Genomic DNA, 20490 nt, shown 5'->3' on the forward strand with positions numbered 1-20490 from the left:
CCGTTACACGTTATTTTAATAATAATAATAATAATAAAGTACAATTCTAATTTGTATTTTTACATTTGCAGTGTAATGGATGTTTTTTAATGCATTTTATCAAGTAATTTTAAATTTATTCCAAAATAATAACACATTTGCAAATTACAAGTATATTTTTTTAATTATAGTTCAAGTATACAAGCAAACATGAGTTTATCAATAAAGCTGCAGAAAACAGTTCAGTTCTCCTCTGAAAGTGTCAAATCAATAATATTGCTGAATATTACCAATTAAGCAAGCCAGAGGCGCACAAACACACACACACATGCAAAACTGATTTTTAAAAAGACTTTTATTGCTCTCAAATGCATAATTCAGCACTGATTCCAGTTATGGTCGAACACAAAAGTGGTTTTGACTGGTTTTATCTGGTATAGTTTCCTCACTCCTGCTCATTTGTGTAAAATACCTGTGCAGGTGTAAAGGGCTATAATGTTCAGATAAAGGACAGATTCATGGAAATCTGCTGTTTTTGGTCATTTGATGCATTGTGTTTAATCTGTGTCAAACTCCATCATCCTCCATCAGCGCCGCACACTCCTTCTGATGATCGTAAAGACGCAGAAACACGGCGTACTTCCTTCTGTAAAAGCTTTACAGAGACGAATATTCATTCTTACCAGTACAGGAGGAAAGAAGTGCTGATGCAAGAAACATCCTGATTTATGATCCTGTGTACTGAAGCTATATCATGAGAAACATCATTGAACTCTACCTTTCTAGCTCAGCGTTTGGTCTGACCACATGCCCGATTCTGGTCATCTTCTTCATTGCTTCCTAGAAAGAAAGGCAGAATGTTCCTCAGGGTCTCTGTGACGTTATGAGTGTGTGTGTGTGTGTGTGTGTGTGTGTGTGTGTGTGTGTGTGTGTGTGTGTGTGTGTAGTGCTGTACCTGTATGGATCCGCAGTCAGATGAAGCACAGGCTCCGATCACAGCAGATCCCAGCAGCACAGCCTCTTGTTCGGCCGGCAGGACCACCGGCAGCCCTGAAACACACACACACACACACACACACACACACACACGTCAGCGTCTGTACACACACATCTAAGACACTGCACTTCTGCACTTCAGCTGGTGTTTTGGTGATTTTTAGTGGATAACACTGACAAAAGTTATTAAAAATACAACAGTGTTCATATATTTATATTTTCAATGCACAAACGCAAATGGCTGAGCAGTTATTTGTGCATTAAAGGGTTAGTTCACCCAAACATGACATTACACTCACAATCATGTTCAATCATAATACACTGCTTCAGGAAGCTTCGGAGCGTTATGAATCAGTGTGTCGAATCAGCTGTTCGGAGCGCCAGTCACATGATTTCAGCAGTTTGACACCCGATCCGAAACATGATTGGACACACTGATTCATAACGCTCCGAAGCTTCCTGAAGCAGTGTTTTGAAATCGTTCATCACTATATAAGTTGTTATTTTGTTTTTTTGGCGCACCAAAAATGTTCTTGTGGCTTTATAATATTAATATTGAACCACTGTACTCACATGACCTGATTTAAATATGTTTTTAGTACATTAATGGATCTTGAGAGAGGAAATGTCATTGCTGGCTATGCAGGCCTCACTGAGCCATCGGATTTCATCAAAAATATCTTAATTTGTGTTCTGAAGATGAACGAAGGTCTTACGGGTGTGGAACGGCATGAGGGTGAGTAATAAATGACATTATTTTCATTTTTGGTGAACTAACCCTTTAAATTACATCAGTCGCATTTAAGGTGATCTTACAAAACCATCTATAATATATATGTTGATTATAATGCCTGTGATGAACTGCAGTGTGCATTTGTGGAAATCTTTAACAGACGGCTTATGACCCTTGACCTTTCTACATCCTCCACCAACACAAACTCAAATCAGACTCATGTTAGTTGTGTGGTGATGTTCACAGTCATGTGACGTCAGTGTATCAGCTGGTCTCAACACTTCACAGGTCAGTGACGCACAGATGAATCACACTCACCTGTGATGTTGGCGTGTGTCTGTACGAACAGAGCGTTCTTGCTCAGCCCCCCGCACAGGAAGAGGGTTGTGATGTCATGTCCTGCCTCTCTCATGGCATCTATGATGTGTCTGGTGCCGAGCTTCAAACAACAGAGACACATTAACATGTCAGATTCATGTGTGTGTGTGTGGTGTGTGTGTGTGTGTGTGTGTGTCTTACAGCGATGGCCTGAAGAGTTGCTAGATACAGCAGAGCCAAATCATCCAGCGTCTGTGATAAAGTGAGTCCCACAACCTGCACAGACCAGCAGGAACTACATCAAACAATGATTTACTGCAGTAAAAATCAGGTAAAACAGTGTATTGTATCTGTAATCACAAACACTTTAATGCTCCTAATAATGAGCTTCATGTTCTTATGTTGTGATTTGCGTTCCTCACCGAGCCCCGTGACGTCTGGTCGGCGAGAGGAGAGCGGTTGCCGTGGAAATCAGGCCAGATGTGCAGGCCGGCGGTCAGCTGCTCCAGATGTGCTGCGTCTCCAGACATGTGCTGCAGATGGAGGTTCAGGCAGGAGCAAACGTGTTTCCCACTGAAGAACAAGAACACAGACATCAGACAGAGCGAGATCAGAGAGACGGCATCAGAATCACTGACGGTCACCTCGTCTCCGCCTGCTCTCTCAGCTGACCGTACGCCGCGTGTCCCTTCACCACATGGTCCAGCTGAAAGATGTTCATGTAAATCATCTGTATATGCAGTGTATGATGTGTAAACAGTGAACACACAACTGCTCATATCAAAGGCACATGTGACTGGACGCTCCGCTCTCACCAGTCGTCCCGTGGCGCTCTGACCGCCCTCATTCAGCCACAGTCCCGGCAGCATGGCGGACAGATACGGGCCCCAGACCCCGGGGACGAACAGCGGCTGTGTGCTCACCTGAGAGAGACAGACACACGCTGACATCATCAGTCACATGCTCTGAACACACACACACACAGGAACTGGAGCTCACAGCCATGTGACACGAGGACGTCCCACAGATGAGCGCCATACGGGACGTGACCGGTTGCTCTTCACAGGGCAGCTGGTGTCCGCTCACATCGGCCCCGATCACCCCTGCAGGAGAGACACCACAGAAAACATTCATTTACTTCAACACAAGACTGACTATACGGTTAAATGGATCTCACTATACTTTAAATCAAATGTTTTTATATTATAATAAGTTATATGAGTAAAGTTATGCTTTAATGCAAAGTGCAGATAAATGTAGTTATTTTTTCCTAAAAGAAAGAAGCGATTCTGAACTGCCTGAAAAGAGTCAGCTGACAGTATTAATATTTGTGAACAGGAATAGACGCACACATCTGTTAGTTCAACTAGATACATTCACATTATGCAGATTTTATATAGCTATCTGATCTATTCATGAGAGAAGCAGATTGTCGAATCTTTACAGGTCAATCAGAAGTGGAGTGACGCTGTATTTAACAGCTCAATATGACAGGAAAGCGCTCTGGATGAGTGATGATGGCGTATCGTACCTAACCCTCCTGCGTGAGCGTCTATGAGTGAAGCGGCCACAGCCGTCCCCGGTCTCAGGCCCAGATCTGCAGCGGCGTCTGTGGTCAGTCCTCGTCCTACAGGAGTCCCGGGACAACAAGTCTGCTCACCTGCAAACCAAACATTATCAATGAACACAACCGGCTGAACACACACACACACCTGAGCCGTACTCTCTCCCACCGATCTTAGAGTAACTGTTCTCCATCAGGTCCTCCAGGCCGACGGCGCTCCAGAAGGTGTCGTCCCACCCTTCAGACGGGGAATACGTCCACTTACAGACCAGAGTACACAGAGACCTGCGGCAGGAGAGAAGCTTCATTCATGTGTGGACACGATATGATCAGGTCATGATATGAAAAATATGTTTGTTCGGAGCATTTGACAGCAGATTGTTTTGTAAACGAGTCACAGTGTGATGATGAGAGTAACTGTCTGTAAATGATTTCATACGTGTGACGCTCTTATATGGATAATGTTTTCAAAAAACATACGGTGCAGTTAATTCCTCCTCAGCATTTCATATTTACAGGAATTAATAATGATGACATCAGATGTGTTTAAGTCACTAATGTCAAAGGAAGATGGTGATGGACCTTTCTACAAAATAAATCAGCTGATTTTTTTTTTTTAACTCTACTTATATAAAATAATGAATAAACCTCATATGCAGTGTTTTTGCTCTTTATGTTTTAATTTATGAAAGTGCTGTACATTTAATTATATCATAATTGATAGAATTACAGTAGCATCAGATTTTTTCATGCAACATTAATTTCATTTCAACAAATATCAGTAAATGAACATTTCAGGAAGAGGGCTGAAAATAATAATTTTTCCAGATGTACAGTATTGGCCAAAAGAGATTTCTGACTGGAGAATATTGACATTTTCATCCTTTATTCAGATAATAATCATACTGCATATCTGTGTTTGGAGTCGATTGTTTTATTTGTGATAATAACGCAATGAAACCTGCAAAATTGTGCGACATCATTTTTGTCCAGTCTGTCAAAGAAATGATCAACATATGAACCAATGATAAAAAAGTCACTGTATGTTTTTTCTGCAAACTTTTTGTTTTTCTAAGCATTTTTTTTTTTTTTTGCTAAGCTGCAAGTAGCTGTAGTTTCCATTTTTTGCCAAATTATTTTGCCAGATAAATATCGTTAGTGTTTTGTTCTTCCATTATAAAAGTTGGAAAACTGCATGACATAATATTTGTCCAGGCTGTCAAAAAATGATAGACAGAAACAATGAAATATTAATAACTGATCAAGTTGTAGTCAGTGTTTGTTTTTTTCTGTCAACTTTTTGTTTCTAATCATTTTTTTTTTTTCAAAGCAAAACCAAACCTGTAGCTGTAGTTTCCATTTTTACCAAATAATTTTGCCAAGTTTAGTGTTTTGTTCTTCCATTATATGTAAATGTTGTGAAAAATATTCACAATGCTCAAACGTTTTTGGACGGTAAGATTTTCAATATTTTTTAAAGAAGTCTCTTCTGCGTCCTTGAGCTCTGGAAAGGCGCTATATAAATAAAACTTATTATTATTATTATTATTATAATCACCAAGGCTTCATTTATTTTATCCAGAACACAGAAACAGTAATAATTTGAAATATTTTTACTTACAATAAAAGCATTAAAACATCTTACCGTTCAAACACTTTTGACCATTAGTGAATAATATTTGTATTAATAAAAAAACTTGTAGGGCATTAAAGACAAATATCTCCTCCAGGCTTCACTGTTGTATGTTTGTTTGTGTTTACGAGTGAATCTCTTGGAGAATATTATATAATTGTCAACATGATGAGCTCACATCTACAGTGGCTGAAGTGATCATCTGATTAAAGTAATTTCAGAGAAACTTCACAAACTGAACATCAGGTTTTGTAGATATTCAGTGTTTAATCACAGGATGAATGTTGTCTAATCATCATCTCACCTGCATAAGGACCCTGTGGCTTTCCAGGACAGGAAGTCTGGAAGGTCAAAGAAATGTGCCGCTTCTTTCCAACAGGATTCCCGCAGATTCTGAACAGAAGAAAAACAAGAGTGTGAAATGAAAGCGCTGTAGTCCTCGCATTCCTCAGGATCCCAGCGCTCCTCACCTCTTTGAGCCACAGCAGTTTGGGCGGCTGCATTTCGGGCGACATCACTCCTCCGACTCCCCGGAGCACTCTGTGTTTGGAGGCCGTGATCCGAGCGGCTTGTTCCGCGGCCCGGTGGTCCATCCACATCACCACGTTCCTCTCCCTGACGCCTGCGGGACAACACTCGGTCAGACGCCGCGTCACGCTCTCCGGACGACCGACGGACGCTCCTCACCTGTGCGATTGACAGCCACGGGCTGGAAGTGCTGGTCCAGAACCACCAGTGAGCAGGTGGCATCGAACCCGACCCCTCGAACACACGCCACGTCAATGTCCCGAGTTACTCTCTGAGGACACAGACCATGTGACTAACACAAGAGTCGAGGATGATGCAGAAGGACGAAGGCTCTCGGCTCACCTTCACCGTCCTGCAGCACTTGCTCCAGATGTCCTCCGACGACTGCTCATAATGCTCCGCACACGGATCCCAGATCACCACCGGCTCCTCCGCTGTGTGTTTGACTCGACCGTCCGGAGTGACCAGAGCCGCCCGCACACTGGCAGTGCCCACATCCACCGCCACATAATACCTGCTCATTTCACCTGTGGGAACACACACACACACACACACACACACACACACACATGAGAAGAAAGCTTCAAAAAAAGTTTTTTTTTTTTTTAAATCTTGTTGAAATTTATGCGTTGGGAACAAAGTGTTTAAACAAGTTGTTAAATAACATTTCAAAGTGTTTAAAGTCCCTGTAAAGTCAATTCTGAGAATTCTTTGTAAACACATTATAAATGCTACTAATGTATTGCTGAAACACATTACAAAGATTGTGAATTGTGTAGTGCTGAATTGTGAAGTTAGAGCGTTAAACAGTTTTTCACAAATTCTCTGTTCAGGATTTCTTGGGCAGAACGCACTGGAGCCACCGAGCGTGGCCCCGCCCCTAACACTATATAACTGTCGACGACGCACCGAGCATGGCCCCGCCCCTAACACTATATAACTGTCGACGACACACCGAGCGTGGCCCCGCCCCTAACGCTATATAACTGTCGACGACACACCGAGCGTGGCCCCGCCCCTAACGCTATATAACTGTCGACGACGCACCGAGCATGGCCCCGCCCCTAACACTATATAACTGTCGACGACACACCGAGCGTGGCCCCGCCCCTAACGCTATATAACTGTCGACGACGCACCGAGCGTGGCCCCGCCCCTAACGCTATATAACTGTCGACGACGCACCGAGCGTGGCCCCGCCCCTAACGCTATAACTGGCGACGACGCACCGAGCGTGGCCCCGCCCCTAACACTATATAACTGTCGACGACACACCGAGCGTGGCCCCGCCCCTAACACTATATAACTGTCGACGACGCACCGAGCGTGGCCCCGCCCCTAACGCTATATAACTGTCGACGACGCACCGAGTGTGGCCCCGCCCCTAACGCTATATAACTGTCGACGACGCACCGAGCGTGGCCCCGCCCCTAACGCTATATAACTGTCGACGACGCACCGAGCGTGGCTTGCCCCTAACACTATATAACTGTCGACGATGCACCGAGCGTGGCCCCGCCCCTAACGCTATATAACTGTCGACGACGCACCGAGCGTGGCCCCGCCCCTAACGCTATATAACTGTCGACGACGCACCGAGCGTGGCCCCGCCCCTAACGCTATATAACTGTCGACGACGCACCGAGCGTGGCCCCGCCCCTAACGCTATATAACTGTCGACGACGCACCGAGCGTGGCCCCGCCCCTAACGCTATATAACTGTCGACGACGCACCGAGCAGGCCCCGCCCCTAACGCTATATAACTGTCGACGATGCACCGAGCAGGCCCCGCCCCTAACACTATATAACTGTCGACGATGCACCGAGCGTGGCCCCGCCCCTAACACTATATAACTGTCGACGACGCACCGAGCGTGGCCCCGCCCCTAACACTATATAACTGTCGACGACGCACCGAGCGTGGCCCCGCCCCTAACGCTATATAACTGTCGACGACGCACCGAGCGTGGCCCCGCCCCTAACACTATATAACTGTCGACGACGCACCGAGCGTGGCCCCGCCCCTAACTCTATATAACTGTCGACGACGCACCGAGCGTGGCCCCGCCCCTAACACTATATAACTGTGGATGACGCACTGAGCGTGGCCCCGCCCCTAACGCTATATAACTGTGGATGACGCACTGAGCGTGGCCCCGCCCCTAACGCTATATAACTGTCGATGACGCACCGAGCGTGGCCCCGCCCCTAACACTATATAACTGTCGATGACCCACCGAGCGTGGCCCCGCCCCTAACACTATATAACTGTCGATGACCCACCGAGCGTGGCCCCGCCCCTAACGCTATATAACTGTCGATGACGCACCGAGCGTGGCCCCGCCCCTAACACTATATAACTGTCGACGACGCACCGAGCGTGGCCCCGCCCCTAACACTATATAACTGTCGACGACGCACCGAGCGTGGCCCCGCCCCTAACACTATATAACTGTCGATGACGCACTGAGCACGCCCCGCCCTTAACGCTATATAACTGTCGACGACGCACCGAGCGTGGCCCCGCCCCTAACACTATATAACTGTCGATGACGCACTGAGCGTGGCCCCGCCCCTAACGCTATATAACTGTCGATGACGCACCGAGCGTGGCCCCGCCCCTAACGCTATATAACTGTCGATGACCCACCGAGCGTGGCCCCGCCCCTAACACTATATAACTGTCGATGACCCACCGAGCGTGGCCCCGCCCCTAACGCTATATAACTGTCGACGACGCACCGAGCGTGGCCCCGCCCCTAACACTATATAACTGTCGACGACGCACCGAGCGTGGCCCCGCCCCTAACACTATATAACTGTCGATGACGCACTGAGCACGCCCCGCCCTTAACGCTATATAACTGTCGACGACGCACCGAGCGTGGCCCCGCCCCTAACACTATATAACTGTCGATGACGCACTGAGCACGCCCCGCCCTTAACACTATATAACTGTCGACGACGCACCGAGCGTGGCCCCGCCCCTAACACTATATAACTGTCGACGACGCACCGAGCGTGGCCCCGCCCCTAACACTATATAACTGTGGATGACGCACTGAGCGTGGCCCCGCCCCTAACGCTATATAACTGTCGATGACACACCGAGCGTGGCCCCGCCCCTAACACTATATAACTGTCGATGACCCACCGAGCGTGGCCCCGCCCCTAATGCTATATAACTGTCGATGACGCACCGAGCGTGGCCCCGCCCCTAACACTATATAACTGTCGACGACGCACCGAGCGTGGCCCCGCCCCTAACACTATATAACTGTCGATGACGCACCGAGCGTGGCCCCGCCCCTAACACTATATAACTGTCGATGACGCACTGAGCACGCCCCGCCCTTAACGCTATATAACTGTCGACGACGCACCGAGCGTGGCCCCGCCCCTAACGCTATATAACTGTCGACGACGCACCGAGCGTGGCCCCGCCCCTAACGCTATATAACTGTCGACGACGCACCGAGCGTGGCCCCGCCCCTAACGCTATATAACTGTCGACGATGCACCGAGCAGGCCCCGCCCCTAACACTATATAACTGTCGACGATGCACCGAGCGTGGCCCCGCCCCTAACACTATATAACTGTCGACGACGCACCGAGCGTGGCCCCGCCCCTAACGCTATATAACTGTCGACGATGCACCGAGTGTGGCCCCGCCCCTAACGCTATATAACTGTCGACGACGCACCGAGCAGGCCCCGCCCCTAACACTATATAACTGTCGACGATGCACCGAGCGTGGCCCCGCCCCTAACACTATATAACTGTCGACGACGCACCGAGCGTGGCCCCGCCCCTAACGCTATATAACTGTCGACGACGCACCGAGCGTGGCCCCGCCCCTAACGCTATATAACTGTCGACGACGCACCGAGCAGGCCCCGCCCCTAACACTATATAACTGTCGACGATGCACCGAGCGTGGCCCCGCCCCTAACACTATATAACTGTCGACGACGCACAGAGCGTGGCCCCGCCCCTAACGCTATATAACTGTCGACGACGCACAGAGCGTGGCCCCGCCCCTAACGCTATATAACTGTCGACGACGCACAGAGCGTGGCCCCGCCCCTAACGCTATATAACTGTCGACGACGCACCGAGCGTGGCCCCGCCCCTAACACTATATAACTGTCGATGACGCACTGAGCGTGGCCCCGCCCCTAACGCTATATAACTGTCGATGACGCACCGAGCGTGGCCCCGCCCCTAACGCTATATAACTGTCGATGACCCACCGAGCGTGGCCCCGCCCCTAACACTATATAACTGTCGATGACCCACCGAGCGTGGCCCCGCCCCTAACGCTATATAACTGTCGATGACGCACCGAGCGTGGCCCCGCCCCTAACACTATATAACTGTCGACGACGCACCGAGCGTGGCCCCGCCCCTAACACTATATAACTGTCGATGACGCACTGAGCACGCCCCGCCCTTAACGCTATATAACTGTCGACGACGCACCGAGCGTGGCCCCGCCCCTAACACTATATAACTGTCGATGACGCACTGAGCACGCCCCGCCCTTAACACTATATAACTGTCGACGACGCACCGAGCGTGGCCCCGCCCCTAACACTATATAACTGTCGACGACGCACCGAGCGTGGCCCCGCCCCTAACACTATATAACTGTGGATGACGCACTGAGCGTGGCCCCGCCCCTAACGCTATATAACTGTCGATGACACACCGAGCGTGGCCCCGCCCCTAACACTATATAACTGTCGATGACCCACCGAGCGTGGCCCCGCCCCTAATGCTATATAACTGTCGATGACGCACCGAGCGTGGCCCCGCCCCTAACGCTATATAACTGTCGACGACGCACCGAGCGTGGCCCCGCCCCTAACACTATATAACTGTCGATGACGCACCGAGCGTGGCCCCGCCCCTAACACTATATAACTGTCGATGACGCACTGAGCACGCCCCGCCCTTAACGCTATATAACTGTCGACGACGCACCGAGCGTGGCCCCGCCCCTAACGCTATATAACTGTCGACGACGCACCGAGCGTGGCCCCGCCCCTAACGCTATATAACTGTCGACGACGCACCGAGCGTGGCCCCGCCCCTAACGCTATATAACTGTCGACGACGCACCGAGCGTGGCCCCGCCCCTTACGCTATATAACTGTCGACGACGCACCGAGCAGGCCCCGCCCCTAACACTATATAACTGTCGACGATGCACCGAGCAGGCCCCGCCCCTAACACTATATAACTGTCGACGATGCACCGAGCGTGGCCCCGCCCCTAACACTATATAACTGTCGACGACGCACCGAGCGTGGCCCCGCCCCTAACGCTATATAACTGTCGACAATGCACCGAGCGTGGCCCCGCCCCTAACACTATATAACTGTCGATGACGCACTGAGCACGCCCCGCCCTTAACGCTACAGCGGCTCACCCGCTCAATCTCGAGTATCATTAGTTATACGGCCCTTTGCACATTTAGCTAGTAATACCTTCGTCACGCAAATTCATATTACATGGTTGTTATCAGGGGCGGCGCCAGCCGATTTGCTGTCGGTAGCCTATGGGCTACTCCGTTTCTTCTTCTCTGTTGAATATGCAGCAGGTAGGGGAGGAGCTAGCAAGAGTGCGAAAGAGTTAGCAAGCAGGAATTTCAGGTTAGAGGTTTCTTAACAGTGCTCTCAAAATATAATTTTTCTTAACACATCTCAATAAGCAGTTCAATACCGCTTTTCTACAGTATCCGACCATACACCGGCCGCGCTTTCTCTCTCTCGCACATTTGCGCACACGATCAGCTGGTGATGATCAAAATAAAAGCTCAAAGATTTATCTTTTAAAAAGAAATGAGTACAAAAGTATTGTAAAAAAAGATGTTTGAACCCTTTTTAATGTCCAGGTACAAGTCAATGCTGTTTCTTTGTTCAATTTGCACACTGTACATGTGTTGAAGCTCTTAATTTTGAGTTTCCAGAGTGCACCAGATTGATGCATTTAACCTTAAAATGTACAAAATTTTCTCCCGGGGGAGCATGCCCCCGGACTCCCCTAGAGCTGATACGTTTAATAAAGTTTTACAAATTACAGTGTCAAATAATGTACATTTTCTGAAGAATAATACGACAACAAAAGCTCCTTTCATGTCAGTAAAGCTGTTAATAGAAAATTAAAATGTCTTTGGACAAACATAGATTTGGGCTAAGCCCCGAATGTTTACAATGTCTGGCTCCGCCCCTGGCTGTCATGATATACAATACAGCTCGTTCTCCTTATTTACATTTCCTAAAACGATGATATGAAGAAGGGGTGGATTAATTTTTATCTAAAGTGATCGTTCTACACCGGATAGTTTTACAGACTTTCATCAGACAGCTGGGATTCACTGATAATCCACTGTTTTGGTGAATGGGGCTGAACAGACTAGACTCAGCATTCCTATTGTCTCACCGGCAATCGATGATCTGGGGCGGGAGTCTCTGCCGTCCTCAGCCGTCATTTGATAACAGTCGGCAGTACACGCCCACCAATGAGTGTAAGTTGCCGTGTGTGCTTATGTAATAATTAGTAGGTAGTCCACAGTAACTCTACTAAAATGTGCAACCCTCTAACATGAATCTTTTTTTGCATCACTATGTTTGACTCATTAGACAAGTCAGTTGAGACTCGTGAGTGGGTGTGGTTTCATCACCAACAGTGGACACGACCCCAGCGTTTGAGAGCAGCGAATGCTGCTCAGATTTTCGAGATTTTGATAACTTATTTCATTTACTTGCTTTTTTTTTAATCATTCAAATTTGGCTGGTGGTTAATAACGCATTTTTCTGCGGTGTGACAAACTCAGAACACATACTTTACAATGACTTTACAGGGACTTTAAAATACACCCTTGAGTCCAGTCCTGGGCCCTTTAAAAATGGTTGTGTCCAAAAAAATTGATCTCATCCTTCTCCACCATCACCCGAATGGATAGGTGGTGTTCATTCAGGGTCCCCACAAAGTCTTTGAAGCCCTCTTCAGTGCCCTCCCAGAACCCCCCATATGTCATCTAAATATCTCCAATAATGACTGGGCCTGCTCCTGTATTTGAGGAACACTGACTCCTCCCAGTCCGCCATGTAAATATTTGCATATGTGTGTGTGTGTGTGTGTGTGTGCGAACCTTTTCCCCATGGCCGTGCCTTTCACCTACAGATAGTGACGCCCATTGTATCCAAAAGCATTCCTCTTCAGGCTCAACTCCAGCAGCCTCAGGATACTCTGATCTGGGCTGGAAATTTACGCAGGCACTTTTCGACCGCCTCCATCCCCTTCTCTATCTCTATATTAGCATACAGGCTTTCCACATCCATAGAGAAGAGATTGGCGCCTAGACCTATTCTTATGCCTTGCACCTTTTTACAGAAAATCGTACGTAATATAGCTGGCATATCTTGTGGAGAGCAGACCCAGGTGTTTGGTGATGAACTCCGCCACCCAATAGCTTTCACTGCCACGGTCCAACACTATAGGTCTCCACGGGGGGACATCTGGAAATAGCCAGGTGGCCTTATCTTTATGAATCTTCGGAAGCAAATAAAATCTCCTCTCCCTGGGAGTGTCCTGGCCCCTAATGTACTGGACCTGGTTAGCACTCAGCCAACCCCCCTCCCGTAACCGCCCCAGCTCCTCCTTAATCAACCCCACTGACTCTGGAAAAATGGGCTCCTGCAATTCCTTATAAAACTCCTTATCCTCCAACTGCCTCATGGCCTCCCTAACGTACTGTTCCCGGTCCATCACTACCACCATACTCCCCTTGTCCGCCGGCTTAATAACCAATGAGTGGTCCTCCCTTCAAAGCCTCCCACTCCCCCCTCGATAAATTACTATCCTCCCACACCTCCCTCACACCCCTCATTTATCCCCCACACCAATTCCCCCACCTGACATCTCTGCGGCTCCCACTCAGACGCACCTGTGAAGGGAACCCTCTGGCCTTCCCCTTGCTCCCCCTTTGAAAAAGTCAAAATCATGTTCCGTTTTAAGGTGTTCATACGGTAAGGCCTCCAGTGCCCTGCCCGTGCCAGTGATGAACACATTTATGTGGTTCAGCATGCCATACTGCTCCTTTGGAAGATTCCTGTTGAAGTTTATGATGGTATCCCTGCCACTCCTGGGGTCTTTTGGACCAGCTTGCCCACCCCTTCTGCTGATGCATATCCTTTGTCGTTAATCCCGAATGATAGAATCACTGCCGTGACCCAGTCTGTGGTAGGGGTCCTGTTTCTCAGGACTTCATAGGCAGGGAACCAGTGTGCCTCTGGATAGCACTCCACCTAGACCCAATTATCAAAAATTGCTGGCAGCCTTCCCATATTGGAGTCCCCCATAATCATAATTTATTTGCGTTGGCTCTATTTGCTCCTCCTCATCATTATCCTATCTCTTTCTTTTCTTCCCCGAATCTTCCTCCTCCCTCTGGGAAACCTGTGGCTAGCTGCTCCCTCCTGCCACCTCAAATTTAGTTTAAAGTATATTATATTATTTTTGGTCAGGTGGTACAACCAAATGTTTGTAAATGTACTTATTTGCACAGTTTTTAAAGACACCTAATATAAAGTGTGACTGATTTTCCTTTACTTGACAGTGGCATCTAAAATTATCTAAAAATTATCATGAAAATAATACAATATATAAAATAATAATAAAAAATACTTATACAATATAATGTTATTTATTTTATATAAGGACACTGCAGTTGTGCCATGTGACTTTTGCAACTAATTAATTTTACACATACATTAATTACTGTATTAGCTTTTGCCTGTTCTAGATCATGAAATGTTAATAAGTTCATATAAAATAGTATTTTTCTAGTTTTACATTAGTTGTACCACCTGACATAAAAGTGTACCATACTCGAAAATAGCTATTTTTATCAGTTTATGAAATGTTTACTGTTATTACTTTATCAATTCATAATAAAAGTCATGTTTGCAGATGTGTCACACTGACATTTGAAAACACACAGATTGCCTGAACAGTGATTTAATTATCTCAACAGCTTTAAAACTACTTATACTGATATACTGATATGGTTATATGAAAGGTTTCAATATAAAATCATGTTATAGTATTTTATATGGAATTTCTTCTTAGTTTTCTTATTGTTAATTTTGCTCCACTTTTCATTTTGGGTGTTTAAGATATCAAAACATAACATATTTATTTAAATGTACTGAAAATGAATTCAGACTAAATAGACTTTATAGATGTCACGATTTCATCAGATTTTAAAGGAAATAATGCAGTTGAACAGAAATATGCACGTCATTTACACTCGCGCGGGTTAATATTTCCTCATTACTGTATTATGATGAACTGAATACAGTGTTCGCTATAGTGCTGTTTCTTCATTCAGTGTGTAATATATGATATAGAACAGAAACCTCTCATGGAAGCAGGTTATACTTCATTCTGTGTTTACAGCAGTAATAATCTGAATCTCTCACCTTCAGCAGGTCTGATACTGGACTTCAGTCCGTTTCTGCGAATGAACACAAACACAAAAACATTCACATGGACTTTAGATTGTCGCTTACGGCGCTCGAGCGAGACCAAAAAGTACGAGCACATGAATGACTCTGAGCCATGAAGAAGAGTTTCTCTCTCTCGCTCCTTCTCTTCCAGAAAGACATGAATATCTGCCTCAAACACCTCCAGACCGAGAGATCATTCTGATTCATCATCACTTGTGCTGCTTAATGTTTTATAACCAGCGACAGTTCTGTCAGGATTATTTGAATAAAAAGTAAAAAAAAATAAATAAATAAATAAATAAATAAAAAGACGATATAACAATATACACTACCGTTCAAAAGTTTGGGGTCAATTATAGAAAGGATGTGTAAAATTGATTTAAAAAAAACTGCTGGTAAAGAATTATTGTTAGAAATGTCATTTTTCACTTATTTATGAATATTTTTATTCTTTATCTGCATTTATTTTTAACATAATTCAGATGGGAAAGTAAAGTAAGAATTTCCTTGTTCAGAAACAGGCTTTGAACTTCAAAAAGATTTATATTTTTAATAAATGCTGTAATTTACATCAATGAATCCTGAAAAAAGCATCAAAGGTTATAAAACAATTCAAAGCAGCAAATCCTCATATCAGAATGATTTCTGAAGGATCATGTGACACTGAAAACTGGAGTAATGATGCTGAAAATTCAGCTTTGATCACAGGAATAAATTACACTTTACTATATATTCAAAAACTATCATTTTAAATTGTAACAATTTTTCACAATATTGATTTTTTTCTGTATTTTTCATCAAATAAATGCAAATAATGACTTCTATTCAAAAACATCAACAAAAAAATAAAATAATAATTTCCAAATTTCTGATGGGTACAGCATTTAATCCTATTTTTACAATTTTAGTTTCTCTCTAAACATTTCCCCAGACTGCAGTCTGAAAGTCTTCTAACCCTAACCCTTTCACTGAGTTAAATATTCATTCAGTGTCTTTGACTCTAAACAAGATTCATCAGTGAACAAGAAACTCACGAGAACAGAAACCTGTGGTTTATTCAGAGATATAAAAACACAGATGTGCTGAACTGACGTACAAAACTAGAGAACAAATATTTACAAAATCATATTTACTGCCTTCCAACAAAATAATGCATAGAAATATTCAAAGTAATCATGTGACAGGCTTGTGATGGACAGACCCAGTGATGCAGAGTCTCTGGATGATGATGATGATCTTCCTCCGTGTGTTCTTGACTCTCTCACACACACTCACACACACACACACACACTCACACACACACACACACACTCACACACACTCACACACACACACACTCACACACACACTCACACACACACTCACACACACACTCACACACACTCACACACACTCACACACACACACACACACACACACACACGTCTCTCAGCTGACCATCAGGCCGTCTCTGCTGGCGAGGTGCTGCCGGTGGATCCGGTCCTGCTCCAGCTCCTCGTGACTGGGATGCCAGAGCCGCGCCAGGATCCGCTCCATGTTCAGCGCGTACATGCTGTGAGACGGCATCACCCTGCGCTGCACCTGCACACACACACACACACACACACACACACACACACACACACACACACATCTGTTCACTACACAAGTCTGAAAGAGCACCGTTTCTCTGGACATCAAGACAATCATGTGAGACGCTTCTGGAGGGAATGGTGATTTCCATCAACAACTGACGCCATTTTTCTGATCACATGATCTGGGCTGCGTTTCCCGAAAGGATCGTAAGCTTAAGTTGATCATAGCTCCATTGAAACCAATGGAGCTATGATCAACTTAAGCTTACGATCCTTTCGGGAAACGCAGCCCTGTTAAGTCACCTGAGGTTTCTGTGTTTTATGCATGACTTCTTATTGGGTAAATCATTTATCTGCTTCATTTGAGCGCATGTTCTTATGAGCGTTTCTACACCAATCTCGGCGCTCCTCTCACCTGAAGGGCTTCCAGCAGGTCGTACACGCTGATGGGCGGCAGCGGCGGCGGGACACTGTCACCTGAACACGCCAGCAGGAGAGCGGCCTGCTGCTCCGCGTCGTCCGGAGACACCTGAGGAGGAGGGCCGGCAGGAAGTGATGCGCTCGGCGGAGGGCTGCCATGAACAACACATGAACACACGTCAGTCAGAGAGAGAGAGTGTCTGAGAGAGGAGAGGAAGAGGAAGAGGAAGGTGACGTGCCATTCTGTGACGCTCTGATAGGCCGGCAGGCTGTTCTTCAGGTACGGCCGCGGCGTGACGTCACTGCCGAAAGCGTACTGGAAGTGTCCGTCGCGCAGACGATAGGCTTTCCTCCGCGAGACCAGCGCTGTGATGATGTCCTTCAGATGGACCTGCAGGAGGAACACAGAGTATGATCTCATGTCTGTCGGGCTGTGACGGTCAGTCTGATGATGTCGTGTCAGCTGACCTCCAGCGCACACAGCAGGCCGCTGACGGCGTCCTCGCTCACGTTGTCCAGGCCCATCTCGAAGGCGCTGACCATCATGCGCGCCTCCATCTGTCCTCGGGTGGGCAGCAGCAGGGTCTGAGCGCTCAGCCGCAGCTCCTCGTCCTCCGCCTCCCGCGGGCTGAAGGCCTGCGCCGCCTGCAGGGGGTTCTGGGGCTGGAAGCGGTGCTGCGAACAGGAGCGTCACGTCAGGCTCAGACTCTACTGCTGACGTCACGTTCAACAAACACTCGTTCTCATCCTCCTCATGACTGCATAAACCGCATCAATACAGTAACACTGTGACAACATCTGTGCTGCCGCTTTAAGAGACATGTGATGTGCAGTGACATCATCCGTTTGACTCCGACAGCTCGTTTTTTCTCATGATTGCGAGTTTCTCACAATTTCACCTCATTTCCTCGTAATTCAGTTTAAATCTCACAACTTTGACTTTTCAGAAATTGTGAGAAAATATCACAAATGTCTTTATTGTTTTATTCTATGGCAGAAACGAGCTCTGAGGAGAAAACTTGATCTGAATAATGACACTCTTGATCTTCTGAATTTGTCTAATATTTGATGAGGTTTGCATCATTAACTCTGTTATCATCATGTTTATCACTGTAAAGCTGCTTTGAAATGATCTGTATTGTATAAATCACTTAAGAAATTAAGCACACTACTATTTGTAACTTATTAAAAACGAAAATGATCCATAGGTGTAGTTTTTATAAAATTACAGTAACTTTTGTACTTGTTTTGTAATGTGAGTGTGTGTGAGAGAGAGAACAAACAGAACTCACATCGAACTTCTGCCGCACGGAGGGAAACTTCTTCTTGCCTCGGCTGGGTTTGCCTGGTTTAGACGCGGATCCTCCGGTCCACTGCAGCGCCCCCGCGCCCTCTGCACACACACACACACACACACACACACACACATCATCAAGCACAGCACACACCTGACGGTCAAGCGCTGAGCGTCACACTGACGTACCTGAGGTGGACACGATGATCTGGCAGCGCGTGAGGATGGCCAGCAGGAAGTCATTGTGAACATGAACTGTGGAGGAAACACAAGAGCGTCAGCTGCAGACGACACGTGTGACCTCAGCCTGACCCCACAGACACACGCGTGACCTTACCGTTGTCCTGGGCCAGCAGACGCCGCGCCTCCAGGTCAAACTCCTCCTTGCTGATCTTCTGCTTGAACCACAGCTTTAGATTGGCCCAGTAACTGAGAAAGAGAGAGACACACACACACACACACACACACACACACACACACCAGTGTGAGCGACACGAGAAATAATCACATGATCACATGAGCGAAACATGCTTCAATAAAACAATCATGACACATGATGAAAATAACATACTAACTCATGATTATGACACGAACAGTCAAACTTATAATGACACTTTTTAATAATTTCATCATAATGACAGTCAAACTTATGACGTTTTATGCCATAATTTCGACTTTATCTTATATTTTTAACTTAGTATAACATAAATTTCATGAATTTCAACTTTGTCTACTTTGACCTGTCCATTTGGCTTCTTACACTTCACCAAATGAATAATTAAAAGAATATGCATCAAATATTGATTATTGTGTTTGCAGAGACTCAAACTGGATCAGTCAGTAATTCATTCTGAATTGATGATAATGATTAAAGTAAATGTTTTAATCAGTTTTCATCTGGATTATCAGCCAGTTTAAGCAGTGAATGACATTTCCATTAAATATCAAAGAACAGTCAACATGAGATTTACAAGCTTTATATCGAAATGTCCTAAAAGTGCTGAAATTATCTTAAGAACAAAGTTTACAGCTCAGTTAACGGCAGAAAAGCGAATATTCAAACACAGAATCATCTGAAGACACAAAAGAAGACTTTCAGACACACGGTCAGTCATCAGTTCTCAAACACACACACATGAGAGCATCGAGTCAGTGATAATTAAAGGTTTAATCGCTCATTAACACTCACTGTTTCACATTGTCTCCGATCGCGTCGGTTAAATTCTTCTTCGCGATCTCCAGTTCACTCGCGTGAGCCGCCATACTGACACCGGAAACTGCGATGACGCGCTCTTCTTCTGCTTGTTTCTTGGCGGGTTACAGACCATCACACGGTCCACAGCGCCACCTAGTGTATTAGAGTGTGTAAAACACGGCTTTATTTATACATTCACCAGTTTCATATATTCAACTTATGCACTAAAACTTAAGTTACAACTGCCTTTAAGATCCCATTTCCTTCCAGTTTTGATAAAGCAAGTTATTTTCTTTCTTTCCTAAATTTCCTACAATTTATGTATCGGCATAATGTTTTATATTTAGATGTATTTCTTCTCCTCTCCTCGTTTGACAGCTGATCGTGTCAACAGCAGATTTGTGTTTTTATCGGAAGTCAGTTTGTCAATTTAACAAGTTTAATGTGTGAAAGCAGATAATTAAGCTTATAGATTAGAATGGAAAACATATCGCGAAAGTTGGACGTGTTTTTCAACTTCAACTGCACGACATAATATAATAACATGAACATTTGATAAAAATAGTTTTTGCTGTTACAAAATTACAGATTTGTAAGTTTAAACTGAAACTGTTTAAACTGTCAGAATAAACAGATACTGAAAGAGCAAATGAAAGCGGATCTGACAGTAGGATCATCACACATCTGTGCCAGCAGAGGGCGCTGCAGCTCATTGAGTGGGATATAAAATACAGTT

General features: G+C 45.8%; 2 protein-coding genes across 3 annotated transcripts; both read right to left on the reverse strand.

The window, feature by feature from the left end:
- Window positions 1-260: 260 nt before the first annotated feature.
- On the reverse strand, window positions 261-15327 carry LOC137002338 (FGGY carbohydrate kinase domain-containing protein-like). Of its 2 annotated transcripts, XM_067361906.1 has the most exons (16): window positions 15245-15327; window positions 6094-6278; window positions 5911-6022; window positions 5694-5845; window positions 5528-5616; window positions 3760-3875; window positions 3558-3686; window positions 3026-3129; window positions 2842-2949; window positions 2671-2732; window positions 2449-2599; window positions 2228-2302; window positions 2027-2147; window positions 935-1029; window positions 758-819; window positions 261-634 (listed from the first exon to the last, which is right to left on the reverse strand). In XM_067361906.1, exons 2-16 carry the CDS (start codon window positions 6271-6273, stop codon window positions 547-549), a joined length of 1644 nt encoding a protein of 547 aa, XP_067218007.1. In that variant the 5' UTR covers window positions 6274-6278; window positions 15245-15327; the 3' UTR covers window positions 261-546. The 2 variants fall into 2 exon arrangements, with proteins under 2 accessions (XP_067218007.1, XP_067218006.1); XM_067361905.1 differs by lacking the exon at window positions 15245-15327 and having other exon boundaries at window positions 6094-6668.
- Window positions 15328-15955: 628 nt separating this feature from the next.
- On the reverse strand, window positions 15956-19850 carry tada1 (transcriptional adaptor 1). Its single transcript, XM_067361914.1, has 8 exons — window positions 19749-19850; window positions 18897-18988; window positions 18749-18814; window positions 18558-18658; window positions 17734-17940; window positions 17505-17656; window positions 17261-17417; window positions 15956-16852 (listed from the first exon to the last, which is right to left on the reverse strand). The coding sequence occupies exons 1-8, from the start codon at window positions 19820-19822 to the stop codon at window positions 16700-16702; spliced, it is 1002 nt and encodes a 333-aa protein (XP_067218015.1). The 5' UTR covers window positions 19823-19850; the 3' UTR covers window positions 15956-16699.
- Between the last annotated feature and the right edge of the window lie 640 nt (window positions 19851-20490).

This window comes from Chanodichthys erythropterus, chromosome 16 (genome assembly GCF_024489055.1).
Source record: "Chanodichthys erythropterus isolate Z2021 chromosome 16, ASM2448905v1, whole genome shotgun sequence".
NCBI lineage: Eukaryota > Metazoa > Chordata > Actinopteri > Cypriniformes > Xenocyprididae > Chanodichthys > Chanodichthys erythropterus.